The 13,150-nt window shown below is 34.8% G+C and overlaps 1 protein-coding gene across 3 annotated transcripts; it reads left to right on the forward strand.

Annotated features, from left to right (window-relative positions):
* Positions 1-1,150: 1,150 nt before the first annotated feature.
* On the forward strand, positions 1,151-12,649 carry LOC131554085 (sialic acid-binding Ig-like lectin 14). Of its 3 annotated transcripts, none has more exons than XM_058799162.1 (13): positions 1,151-1,188; positions 5,420-6,214; positions 7,059-7,439; positions 7,541-7,837; positions 7,934-8,033; positions 8,279-8,317; positions 8,853-8,885; positions 8,972-9,019; positions 9,868-9,894; positions 10,218-10,259; positions 10,426-10,494; positions 10,875-10,893; positions 11,068-12,649. In XM_058799162.1, exons 2-13 carry the CDS (start codon positions 6,079-6,081, stop codon positions 11,128-11,130), a joined length of 1,254 nt encoding a protein of 417 aa, XP_058655145.1. In that variant the 5' UTR covers positions 1,151-1,188; positions 5,420-6,078; the 3' UTR covers positions 11,131-12,649. The 3 variants fall into 3 exon arrangements, with proteins under 3 accessions (XP_058655145.1, XP_058655146.1, XP_058655144.1); XM_058799163.1 differs by having other exon boundaries at positions 1,152-1,188; positions 6,155-6,214; XM_058799161.1 differs by lacking the exon at positions 1,151-1,188 and having other exon boundaries at positions 4,333-6,214.
* Positions 12,650-13,150: the final 501 nt, after the last annotated feature.

Below are 13,150 nucleotides of genomic sequence, written 5' to 3' on the forward strand. Positions count from 1 at the left end.
TTGTTTCTTCATGTTTAGTTTTTTTAACTACAAATTTTATTGTTTATTATTACTTATTATTTATTTTAAAAACCATATAACCATGGTAAAATGAGGACCATGGTTTTACTTCTTGTGACCACCATCCTACTAATACTAGTCAGCTAAACTCTGGATTCTAAACAAGAACTTCTTTCTTTTTAGATGTTTAGCTCTAATTAATTTTAATTGAAGTAAAATGTTAATTCAATAAGGGCCTGATTAAAGATAAATATCAGTGTCTTATATAAATTAGGTGTTTATTATTTACAAATATTAAAGTTCTTAAAGGGAGGTTCACCTAAAAATGAACGTAATTTTGAGGGGGCCCAGAATTCCTAGCGACAGCCCTGTATACAAATCCTCATTTTCACATATCAAAACACCCAGTTCCTGAAAAATAAATCGTTATCATTGACAACATTCATGTTACAGCTGTGATTTGACCGGTTCGCTAAGTGCATACACCCAAGTAAACACTACCTTTGCGTTGTGTACAGTGCATATGCCTAGGTCATTGCTTACTGTGTTTGCTTAGCAAGGTCTTGCAAGTAAGTATATTTGTGTGTTTTCTGTGTTCAACTCGACCAGGGTTCTCAATAGTAGTTTAGTTTCCCATTGAATTTCTCCTGTGAGGGAGTCCCAACTGTTAATTTGTTTTACTGTGGACATCTACGTATGGGTCAGACAGGTTTGGAACAACATGGTGAGTAAATTGACAGAATTTTATTTTTCTTTTTTTGGTTTAACTATTCCTTTAAAGCTCCTTCACCACCAGGTCTTGGTAATAAATGATTTAAGAATGTAATTTGAGTTCTTAATAGCAAGCCTGCTATGTGTGTGCAGTTTCAGTAGAGCTAATAGAGTGAATCTTCTTGCACTTTATTTGTTGTTTGTTTCGTTGTTTCGTATTTTCTTCATTTCAAAGTTTCAAGTAATACACATTCATTGACTCTTAGCTTTGAACTTATGCTCTGATGCTCTGATGCTCTTCAGCACAGCAACCTCAAATAAGAGAAATGAAACAAGGGTCTAAATTCTCAGAAGTCTGTGGAGTAAAACGTACTTCCTGTTGTTTTTTAGGCAGTTTATATCTCTGATTTGCATTAGAATTCAGTCAGTCACACATTCAGTCAGTCAAGACACATCAGTCACACTGGAAAAAAAAAGGTAGGCTGTCTTTATACTTTGTTTAATTATTCAGAACATGATAAAATAAAGGGGAAATTTTCCTGATTATAAACATATGTTAATATTTCTATCTAAAAGAGAGGTTTTTTTTTTTTTCGTTAATAATGAGTAAACGTGATAAATGAGGCAATGCAATGCAGTTATTTTATATATTTAAACACATCATCGGTTAATATCACACATTTGGGTAAAATCAATTTCCATTACATTTCTATCATCTATTGCTTATTGATTATTGCATTATTTCAGATATGTTTTATCTAGTGTGTGATTCATGTTAGATGCATATGTTTCACTTTTGGTTGAATTATTTTCTTATTTTCTTTGGAAAGAATTATTTACTCTCATACATATTTCTAGAGAACTGAAAATAATTCATAATTGATCTCCTAAGCGAGGCCCTATCTATCTTTTACTTATCCCCCCCCCCCCCCGTTTGTCCACTATTGCTTGTGTCCTAGAAATCATATGCAGAAGCTAACCTTAGAATGGTGTTAGAATTGTACATACTTGTACAAACTGTCTGACTTATTAAATCTCATTGGTATTCTCTTTGAATTTGCTTCATAATCATTGTTATTATTATTCTTATATCAGCAAATATCACTGGCCCACATCCTTTATTATCTGCTGATTGCATGTGCATCAGTATGGTCAATAAAGTATCTTTTTTTTTATTTATTTTTTTATAGCTTTTAAATTTAAAATTTTCATTTTAATTTCCATATTTTTTATTTGTTTTATTTTTATATATTTTTGTTGTATGTTCTTGTAATTTGTGAATAACAAAAATATATAAATATATTTTTGTTTTTTTTCAATTAAACTAAATGCAAATAAGATATGTCATAGAATGTGGAAATGTTGCCATGGCCATGTGTGTGTGCATATGGGTGTGTGTGTATATATATATATTTACAGTGGGGCAAAAAAGTATTTAGTCAGCCACCAATTATGCAAGTTCTCCCACTTAAAAAGATGAGAGAGGCCTGTAATTTTCATCATAGGTATACATCAACTATGAAAGACAAAATGAGAAAAAAAAAAATCCAGAAAATCACATTGTAGGATTTTTAAAGAATTAATTGGTAAATTCCTCGGTAAAATAAGTATTTGGTCACCTACAAACAAGCAAGATTTCTGGCTCTCACAGACCTGTAACTTCTTCTTTAAGAGGCTCCTCTGTCCTCCACTCGTTACCTGTATTAATGGCATCTGTTTGAACTCGTTATCAGTATAAAAGACACCTGTCCACAACCTCAAACAGTCCAACTCCAAACTCCACCATGGCCAAGACCAAGGAGCTGTCAAAGGACACCAGAAACAAAATTGTAGACCTGCACCAGGCTGGGAAGACTGAATCTGCAATAGGTAAGCAGCTTGGTGTGAAGAAATCAACTGTGGGAGCAATTATTAGAAAATGGAAGACATACAAGACCACTGATAATCTCCCTCGATCTGGGGCTCCACGCAAGATCTCACCCCGTGGGGTCAGAATGATCACAAGAACTGTGAGCAAAAATCCCAGAACCACACGGGGGACCTAGTGAATGACCTGCAAAGGCTACCATCAGTAACACACTGCGCCGCCAGGGACTCAAATCCTGCAGTGCCAGACGTGTCCCCCTGCTTAAGCCAGTACATGTCCGGCCCGTCTGAAGTTTGCTAGAGAGCATTTGGATGATCCAGAAGAGGATTGGGAGAATCAGATGAAACCAAAATAGAACTTTTTGGTAAAAACTCAACTTGTCGTGTTTGGAGGAGAAAGAATGCTGAGTTGCATCCAAAGAACACCATACCTACTGTGAAGCATGGGGGTGGAAACATCATGCTTTGGGGCTGTTTTTCTTCAAAGGGACCAGGACGACTGATCTGTGTAAATGAAAGAATGAATGGGGCCATGCATCGTGAGATTTTGAGTGAAAACCTCCTCCATCAGCAAGGGCATTGAAGATGAAACGTGGCTGGGTCTTTCAGCATGACAGTGATCTCAAACACACCGCCCGGCAACGAAGGAGTGACTTCGTAAGAAGCATTTCAAGGTCCTGGAGTGGCCTAGCCAGTCTCCCGATCTCAACCCCATCGAAAATCTTTAGAGGGAGTTGAAAGTCCGTGTTGCCCAGCGACAGTCCCAAAACATTACTGCTCTAGAGGAGATCTGCATGGAGGAATGGACCAAAATACCAGCAACAGTATGTGAAAACCTTGTGAAGACAGAAAACGTTTGACCTCTGTCATTGCCAACAAAGGGTATATAACAAAGTATTCAGATGAAATTTTATTGACCAAATACTTATTTTCCACCATAATTTGCAAATAAATTCTTTAAAAATCCTACAATGTGATTTTCTGGATTTTTTTTTTTCTCATTTTGTCTCTCATAGTTGAGGTATACCTATGATGAAAATTACAGGCCTCTCTCATCTTTTTAAGTGGGAGAACTTGCGCAATTGGTGGCTGACTAAATACTTTTTTGCCCCACTGTATATATTAGGGGTGTCAACCTTAACACGTTAACTCATGCGATTAATCAAAAAAATTTAACGCGTTAATATTTTTTTTAACGCAAATTAATCGCTTGATAAGGTTTGACCCCAACTTCTTCCTGTCATCGCATCGCAGAAGGTTATCTATCATTGTGTGATGAGGGTACAGCGAACCAGTGTTGCCAGGGCAGCGGCACAAGTGGGCTATTATGAAAATACAGTTGCGGGAAAAATTACAGAGCCCTGGGTTGCAGTTTTTTGGCCTATTTTTATAATGTGCCACGGCCGCCCAAGGTGTATATAGGTTGTAACATCAAACAACGTGAGTTTCAGCAGAGCATACATGTTAAGGCTTTTACACAGCAGAAATAAACATGACAACAGCCACTATAGATTGTATTAGATAATAAACAAATGATTACGATAGGATATTTGTATGTGATTTTCTTGAAAGAATGTGTACATCTGAAATGCTAATTTGTGCAGCGATATAAAAGGCTATACATAGCATATTTTAACAATAGTATACGACCAAATTCCACGTGATCGTAAAAGGAAGTTATTACAAACACTTGATGGTGGTTTGAAGTGAGTTCTGAATAAAAGTGTACTATTAATCTCATAAATTGTTTTATGAAGCATGATGCTAATGCTAGCTCTAATGCACCTGCAGAACAGGTCCAATTCTTCTTCATAATGCATTTTGTCATAATACTTCATGTAAGGTCGCAAGAAAATGTTTTGTTGTATTTATTTAGAAATACTTTTGATAATAGTTGGGTAAATGTATACTGGGATTGAAGCGATGTGGCTTGTTAAACGTTTTATTGCCAGTATAATGGCTGAATAAAAACAAAAGAATAATGATAAAAAAATAATAAGGATTATGTCTCATACCTGGCGGAAGTGTGAAAGGTTTGGTTTCCTTAAACTAGTTTGTCATGCATCTTTATATCAACACGTTTACAGGTAAAACCTAGTATTTTAAATTTGTGATTAATCATGATTAATCACAGTCCATGACAGTCCATTGACAGCACTAATATATATATATAATATAATATATTAGTACTATTAGTGCTGTCAATCAATAAAAAAAATAACTAATTAATCACACATTTTTTCTGAAATTAATCACGATTAATCCCAACACTAAAAAAAAAAAAAAAAAATCATTGCAATAATTTCACATTCAATCTTCAAATTAATGTAATATTGTAATATTTTTAATGTTTGTATAATGACATCTTTTTTAAGACTGAAAGCCAGTATCACTGATACTGATATCTCTATGAAATTGTTTTTTTCCCTGTAATAATTACCCATTTTTTAGCCATTCAACATCAACAATATCATTGAGAGCTATCAATTTTAACATTTATTAGACTACTTAATATAACCTCTAGTTTAAGGGAACTTAAAACAATCTTCACATAAACCCCTATAATAAATGTTATATTTAGCTACCTGTGCCCTTCAGCAAGTAGGAAATGTACAGAAGTTGAATAAAGTCATCAAACAATAAATTTTAAATTAAATATAGATGGATCCTTAAAGCTATACAAGTTATTAATTTTCTCTCTTTTATTTATTCATTGTTCTTTGATTAACAGACATCACAACAGCTGATTATTAAATTATTTTGGCTGCTATTACTTTAAGAGCTACCACTGCTGAACATGATAAAGATTTGACACGCATCTCCCTCTTCTGACCCACTTCAGGTCTTAAAGTCTCAATGATGATGAGACTCAATGAGCTGACGAGATGAATCGGGTGTTAGATGAGGGAGACAGTGCTGGGTTGCTCCATGACAGTTTGGAAAACCACTGCAGAGACATGTTCTTAAATGAGACTCATATATAACAAACACATACATGCACAGTTTTAAGGCAGCTTTAATTGCCTTTTTGGCAACTTCATGACTTAACTACAACATAACCACGACATTGAATGCTTGAAGTTTCTTTTGCACTTTGATATGAAATGATACAGGCTACATCATGCGCCAGCATATTTGTGCCTGCAATTGAAGAGCACACGCTACGAGCAGTATAACGGCTGAAAGGACAGGAAAATTCATTTTGACTGACATATGACCTGACAACATCTTGTCTGACCGCAGTTCACTGTTGTTCTACTGAAGCTTCCTCGTCACCTGTAGCTTTTCTTCGCACATTTGACTCGCGCCTGGTGTTGGGTTGAAGCTAGAGCGTCTGAAAGGTCTCCCAATTTATGTGGTTGTAAAGATTTTCTGTGTCTCAATAAACATGTCTTCAGCACTTGTGAGTCAAACCTGTGTCAATTACGTTAAATATTTTTAATGTGTTAAACTGAAAAAATAAATTGCCTGCGTTAACGCGCTAATTTCAACAACACTTGTATGTATTGTATTTACATACATTGTATATGCAATTATTGTATATGCAAAGAAGTCAATATTGTTTTTTTCTCTTCAGTTCATAGAGTCCAGGCCAGCATGGATGTATGGACAGGAGTTTTTCTCTTCTGGTTTCACAGTATGATTTTAAAGCTTTCTTTCCATACATTATATGAATAAGTGATTTTTAATTATTTTAATATATATTTTAATAGAAATAATTATTTCTATTTTTATTAAAATTTTTACTTCTTTAAATGTATTTTTTAAGGAATATTACACCCCAAAATTAAAATATACTGTTAATTTACTCAGCTTCAGGCCATCCAAGATGTTGGTGACTTTTTTTTTCAGTAGAACAGTAAAGAAGATTTTTAGCTTAACCCACGGTACTTGGTGTTTCATAATATGTAAGTCCATGGCTTTCATCACTTTGAGAGTCAAAAAGGCAGATACAAAAACACTAAATGAATCCCCACAACTCCTGAAGATATACTGAGACCTTATGAGGCAAAATGATCCGTGTGTGTAAGAAACTGAACATTATTTACAACATTAATATCTAATCAAGCCCTAGGCAAATGGTCCTGCGGGCTCACACTCATTATGTACTGAACACTGTTCATATGAAACAAAAATATGTTGTAAATAATGTTCTGTTTCTTACACAAACTGGTCGTTTGCTTCATAAGGCTTTAATACATCATCAGGAGCCTCTTGGATTCGTTTAGTTTTTTGTATCTTTTTTTGTGTCGGTAAGTAACGGGACTTGCTGACTAGCAAGTGGACTTGCATTTTATGAATCACCAAGGACTACTGGGTTCAGCTAAAAAAAGATCTTTACTGATGTACTGAATACAGAAAGTCACCTGCATCTTGGATGGCCTGAGGGTGAGTAAATCAACTGCAGATTTTCATTTTTGGGTATTCCTTTAACTTCAAAATCAGAATTATTCACTAATTTTATCTTTATTACTTTTCAGTTATTTGTGCAGGTGTGTTTGCTGATGTTTGGAAGGTGCATGTAGAGCCTGAAATGGAGGCTCTGGTGTCGTCTTGTGTCGTGTTGCCCTGTTCATTCAAATACCCTGCTCAACAACAACCCTCTGATCGTATTAGAGCTATGTGGCACATGAAGGACAACTGGGATGATATCATTTTTCACAAAGACTCTACAAGGGTTAAAGACAGTTTCAAGGATCGTACAAAACTGATTGGTTCACTGGGTAAATCCAACTGCTCCTTGGAGATTGATGAAGTCAAAAACCATGACAACGGCCCGTATTGTTTCAGGGTTGAATTAGAGACATCTCCCAAAGACAAGTACTCCTTTGTGGATAACTGTGTGTCACTTAAAATGATCGGTAAGTGTGCTTTTGAGCTCTCACCCTGTGTTTACAATACTTAAATAGCGTGCAAAATAAAAAAACAACCTCAATGTGAATCATTCAAAATATATTGACAGAGCAAGCATCAAAACCAGACCTGCAGGCCGAGCAGTCTGTGCCGGAGGGTCAACCTGCAATCTTCAAATGCTCTGTCCGGCACACCTGTCCATCCCACCAGCCCACTCTCAGCTGGAGCCACACTGGAAAAATCATCATCAGCTACAAGGACATTGGTCATGGAAACTGGGAAGCAGAGTCTATCCTGACCTTCACCCCAACGAAAGAGGATGATCACTCCTCCATCACATGCACAGTCAAGCACCACGGGAATGTCAAGGGAGAAATAACAGCGACTCACCGTATCTTTGTGAAAGGTATACAATAAAACTCTTCTGTGTAAATACTGTATATATTGGTAGAAAATAGTTTTTAAGTGATTTTTAAATATATATATTGTGTATTTTTACCAGAACAAGCAACTCTGAGCCACATCCTTATCCCAGCCATCTCTGGTCTTGGAGCTGCTCTTTTGGTTGGATTACTGTGTTTCTTCATTGTCAAGAGATACAAGTGAGTCTAGAACTGATTTATATAAATAAAATACATGTCAGTGACTAATATTAAAAAAAACAAAAAACAAAAAAACAAACAATCTTAAAAATAATACACACTTTGAAATGAAGATGATGTACAATTGAAGATTTCTATTAAAATACTGCACTTGAATGTGAGGATTTGAGAATGCAATTTGACACATTGCATGTTTCAGTAATTTTTTATTTATTTATTTATTTAATGACTCAAATCGTTCCCAGGAAGCGCATTGCAGATCTCCAATCCAGAAATGAAAATGGGTGAGTATTAGCATCAGTTCTACCTGGGAAAATTATTGTACATCCGTCTGACTTTAAAATTCTTTTAAAATTAGGCTTTTTTGAGTCAATGCCAGTGAGCTTTGATACATATACAAGTATATACAATCACAACTTCGTTTTTCAACAGAAAATCAATAGACGATACATTGGAAAGAAATCTAAATTCACTGGGTCATTAATACACATTACAATATAAAAAAAAAAAAAACATTAGTAAATTATTTTTTTCTGTTATAAAAAGAGATAAAGACAGAGATATTAAACTGTCTATGATGGTGTGTTATTTTTGATGAGGTGGAGAGGGGAAGTACATTGTGTTTAAAGATGCTTACTGCTGATAAAAGCACACAAATGTTTTTCCAATGTCTAATAATACAGTTCTTAATTAGACTACGTTAAAATGTGATATAAGAAGCTATACATTAACAATGTAAATGAAAGTAAAAATCATCATAATTGTTTCACTAAAGATGATAATCTGAAGTCTTAAATATTTTTTTTGTTTTTGTTTTAGCGTGTGGGGTCGACTTTCAAGACTATCTCGCAGGTAATTAGAATACTTTTTTTCTGCATTGCATCGTCCAATCTGCATCAGTTATGAATGAAATTGCCATTCTTCTATGCGATCACCAGGTTTCGTTCAGGTGATGGCAGCAGTGGTCCAGGTGGCAGAGAGCAGAGGCAAGTACACAATAGCTTCTGATGCGTTCTTCTGCAACAAACCAGGACAACCAGATCCTCTGGTGGAAATATAATAAATCTATGGCATGTTTTGGATTTTAGTTATGGTTGTTTTTTATACAAAGACATAGTTATGTGTTATGTTTAAAAATTATTAGCAGGAATTGAAGGTGTAGGACACAACTATTATTTTAGATTAATCTGTTCAGCATGTTCAGATGCAGTGAATTTGTTTATATATAAAAATTTAGTTTTTTTCTGATGACAGGTGGTTAGGGGGAGTGAGTAAAAATTTGATGTAAATTTGATCAAATATGCCATTAATTGCTTTTTACTTTGACATGTTGTAATTTTCAAAAGTAATAGCACTTGAAGTTTAGTATTATATCCCATGTCTGTGGAATGAATATATTTCTTGTCAATTACATTTTATTATAAACATACTGTTAATGCCTGTAACTTTTTGTGTCTTATTTGTGAGCAAAGCTGTGTATAACAGCAGAAAGTTTGCTTTATCAAAAAAAAAAAAAAAAAAAGTCTGTTGCGTGTTGTTTACAGTATCTTTAGTTTTTGAAAAAGTCCCCACAGTGCTTTTTCTAAAGAAGTCTATTCAGCACAGAATCTTCAGTTTGTTCATAAGCAACTAAGACAGCATTAGTTTTTAAATAGAGATAGAAATGTTTCACTACCGTTTCACCAGCTGTTAAATTAACGCTTATCAGTGTCTATCAGTGTAGCTGTGGGTGGTGGCTGTCAAACATTAATCAGTAAATGACGATATGACTAAATTAAATATATAAAAATGTGTTTTTCTCATTTGCATTTTTCTGTTCCTGTTTTTGATTTAGGAGGTCTATTTGGAGTAGATTTTCAAGGTACCCACACACTGCCTTACCAGCCTGTTAAGCACATCATCTTACTTGTGTCATTGCAAAGACTAAGCTTTCTTTTTGAGCCTGCTATCTGCTTCTCGTCTGAAACACAAATTAAAACATTCAAATGAAGTGACTATTGTGTTCTTATGTTAATATTATGGGATTATGTTCAAGTTAGTCGTTCAAAACATGGTCAATATGATACAGTTTGTAGCCCAATGTTGTTATACCTGTAAAAAATGTAACTGAAAACACTTGTCACAGAAATATACATTTTGCTGATCCTAAAGACTTAAAGTATCTATTTTTCCTTCATTTTAAAGGAGAGGCCAAGGGCATCAAATTGACAGTAATTTTGACAGCAAGTAAGTATCTGAATGTTGAATGATTATTTGTATATATTATTATTTATATTTCATTTTTTTAAGGATTGTTTGTTACTTCCACTGTGTTATGGACAGTTACTTCCATATACTTAATATTTTTCTCATGTTTTACTGGAGTATGACAGAGGTTTCTGAATCTTAACAGGGCAAACAACGTATGTACAGTGTCAGGAAACAAGCCTTTCTCCAAGGCTCGAGTGCCATCACCAAAGAGGTACAGAGCTCATGTAATTTCTTACTGATTGCCTAGATTCATTGCATTGAATGTCTCATGTCTGTACTCAGTTCTCATTCTCTTTGCTACAACAGTCCTATATTGTGTGTAATTTGATTTTTATAAATGTTTTATTGTAGTTACATTTAGAATGGCTTTGCATCCCTGGATGGATGGATGAATGAATGAATGAATGGATGGATGGATGGATGGTTGGATGAATGAATGAATGAATGAATGAATGAATGAATGAATGAATGAATGAATGAATGCTTTTGTTAAGTGAAAAATGTATTTTTTTTATTTATTTTTTTAAACAAACCAACTGCTGTAATCAATGTATTTATTTACAAATTCTTTTTCCACATGATTCACCTCAGTGAGGCCAAATCCCATTCTGTGAGTGTATACTTTATCATACTATCATGTGAAAATCTTTTTAGGATCATTAACATCTGTTGTTTAGTGCTTGATTTCTTGATAGTCATACATTTTATCTCATAACTGAAATTTGTCATTTCCTATTAAATCTGACTTCTGTATCTCTGTTTTCTGTTGCAATTTTCCATGAAGAGTCACAATTATGATGATGATTACACCAACATGGCGGACCTCAACTTATATGGAAATATCTGATGAAAATAGCACATTTTAGATGAAAACGGTAGACCTGACATCAGGGGAGTCTTCAGGCAAACCCGTCACATTGTATTGCATTTTAAGCCTGGCCTATAATGCCTACATGCATATAGTACAGTATTACTGTATTTTACATATTTTGTTATGATGCTTACGTCACCAAGTTATAAGAAAATAATGTACATAATAGTTATATATAGTGCTAACATACCTTTTTAATTTGTGAGAAACAGTGAAACTTTTAGCTGAACTTAAGCTGAAAGTTACAGGGGTCATGAACTGAGAAATCAAATTTCCCTTGATCTTTTGACATATACCATGTCAATGTACTATAAAAACATCCTATAGTTAGTTAAAAATATATATATATTTTATTGAAACCAAGCTGCTAAAATGCAGTCTTTTAATTGCCTTAGTTGTGGTCTTTACATCTACATCGGACAAATGACAAAATGTCTAAAGACTTCCACAAAGAATCAATAACAACAGCAAATTCCCTCTATAGTAGATTATTTCTGATAACAAGCAAAATATATTTGCTGCCTGAATCAGACAGACTTATTGAAATTGCAAATTCATTCTCTACCAGCAGAAGGTGCTTTTGGAGCGGCAGAAATAGAGGTTTCCCCGGTAACGGCTGCACACAAAGCATCGCTGGGCTCACAGTCGCTGCTTTATCAGGCTTTACAGCAAGATTAAATGAAAATGACATCCAACATTTTCTAAAGACAGTCGATTTCCTTCAGAGATACAGTGATATAAAAATACTTGTGCCGCATTTCAATTTTGAAACGTGCAGTGCTTATGTTTATTAAATTATGGAAAATCTATTTGAGGCGGTCAGTTTTCATATTGTGGCAGTGTCACCACAAATAAATAAATGTATGCGAAACACATCCCACAGCACAACAACCTGAGCCCAACTTCAGTCTACTCATCACTTTAACTGCGCTTGTAGTCGGCGCCACTAGCCAGACCGATAAACAAACACAGACTGGAAGTTAACTTCATTGCGTGCGCCCAATGAAACCGTCTGGATCCAACAGTAATGTGAAGTTGCAACACAAGTGTGAGTAAACTTGTTTTTACCACTATTGCATTGTCTGTTCCAGATCATTTGATATACTGAGTGTTACGTTTTTAAAACACATGACCTGTGTTGTTTTCAGAGTAGGCCTATATCACAACAGCATCCATCTATTATTGTAATATGCGAAACTGTTAGCCAATCATAGCAGTGGGAGTCTTGAGCCTATTAAAACAGACTGTTCTGCAGAGACAGTAAAAAACAAGATAGAAAATAGCCTATTACTTCTTTATTATTTTTTATATATATTAGTGGTGGGCCGTTATCGGCGTTAACGTGCTGCGTATACCTTGTTCTTTATACTGCGTATACCTTGTATACCTTAACAGGTGTATACCTTGTTCTTTTATTAAACAAACTAAATAGCCTTATGTTATTTATCTTATTTACACGACGGCGTGTCATTTATGTCTCTACTTTACATGGTCGCTCTCTGTATCACAAGACAGCGGAGTTCCGCCCGGTTCGCACACACACACACACACACACACACACACACAAACAAACGTAAGCGAACACACAAGTGAGCACACTCCCACTCCTATTTGTAAATATTAAGCCGCAAAACGTCTATTTAAATATGACTTCTGCGTGTCTCTGTGTTAATGTACGGGTTTGTTTACTCATACGCTTGCAGTGATATTAACGTCTGTCCTCTCACTAAATGAGGACATAAATACATGAACAACATCTCCAGAACTGCTCTGAGAGTTACTTCATGAGCATTCGAGCGTTTCATTTGAGAAAAACTATCCTCATATCATATACACAGAAATATAAAGGTATTCAAGGCAACCCGTCAAAATAAAAGTTCGGTTTCACTTGAAGACATTGGGCAGAACGTAATAGACTACTACTACTAAAACTATTAAAACCTTATCTTTAAGGAATAATCATACAATGTCTTCAATGTTATTATCAATATTAAAT

This window comes from Onychostoma macrolepis, chromosome 15 (assembly GCF_012432095.1).
Source record: "Onychostoma macrolepis isolate SWU-2019 chromosome 15, ASM1243209v1, whole genome shotgun sequence".
Lineage (NCBI taxonomy): Eukaryota > Metazoa > Chordata > Actinopteri > Cypriniformes > Cyprinidae > Onychostoma > Onychostoma macrolepis.

Bases quoted from the DNA above. Each gene is read 5' to 3' on its own strand.
- LOC131554085 (XM_058799162.1), top strand. From the start codon at position 6,079: ATGTATTGTATTTACATACATTGTATATGCAATTATTGTATATGCAAA. The intron at 6,215-7,058 runs GTATGATTTTAA...ATTACTTTTCAG, and splicing joins TTTTCTCTTCTGGTTTCACA to TTATTTGTGCAGGTGTGTTT. The intron at 9,895-10,217 runs GTACCCACACAC...TTCATTTTAAAG, and splicing joins ATTTGGAGTAGATTTTCAAG to GAGAGGCCAAGGGCATCAAA.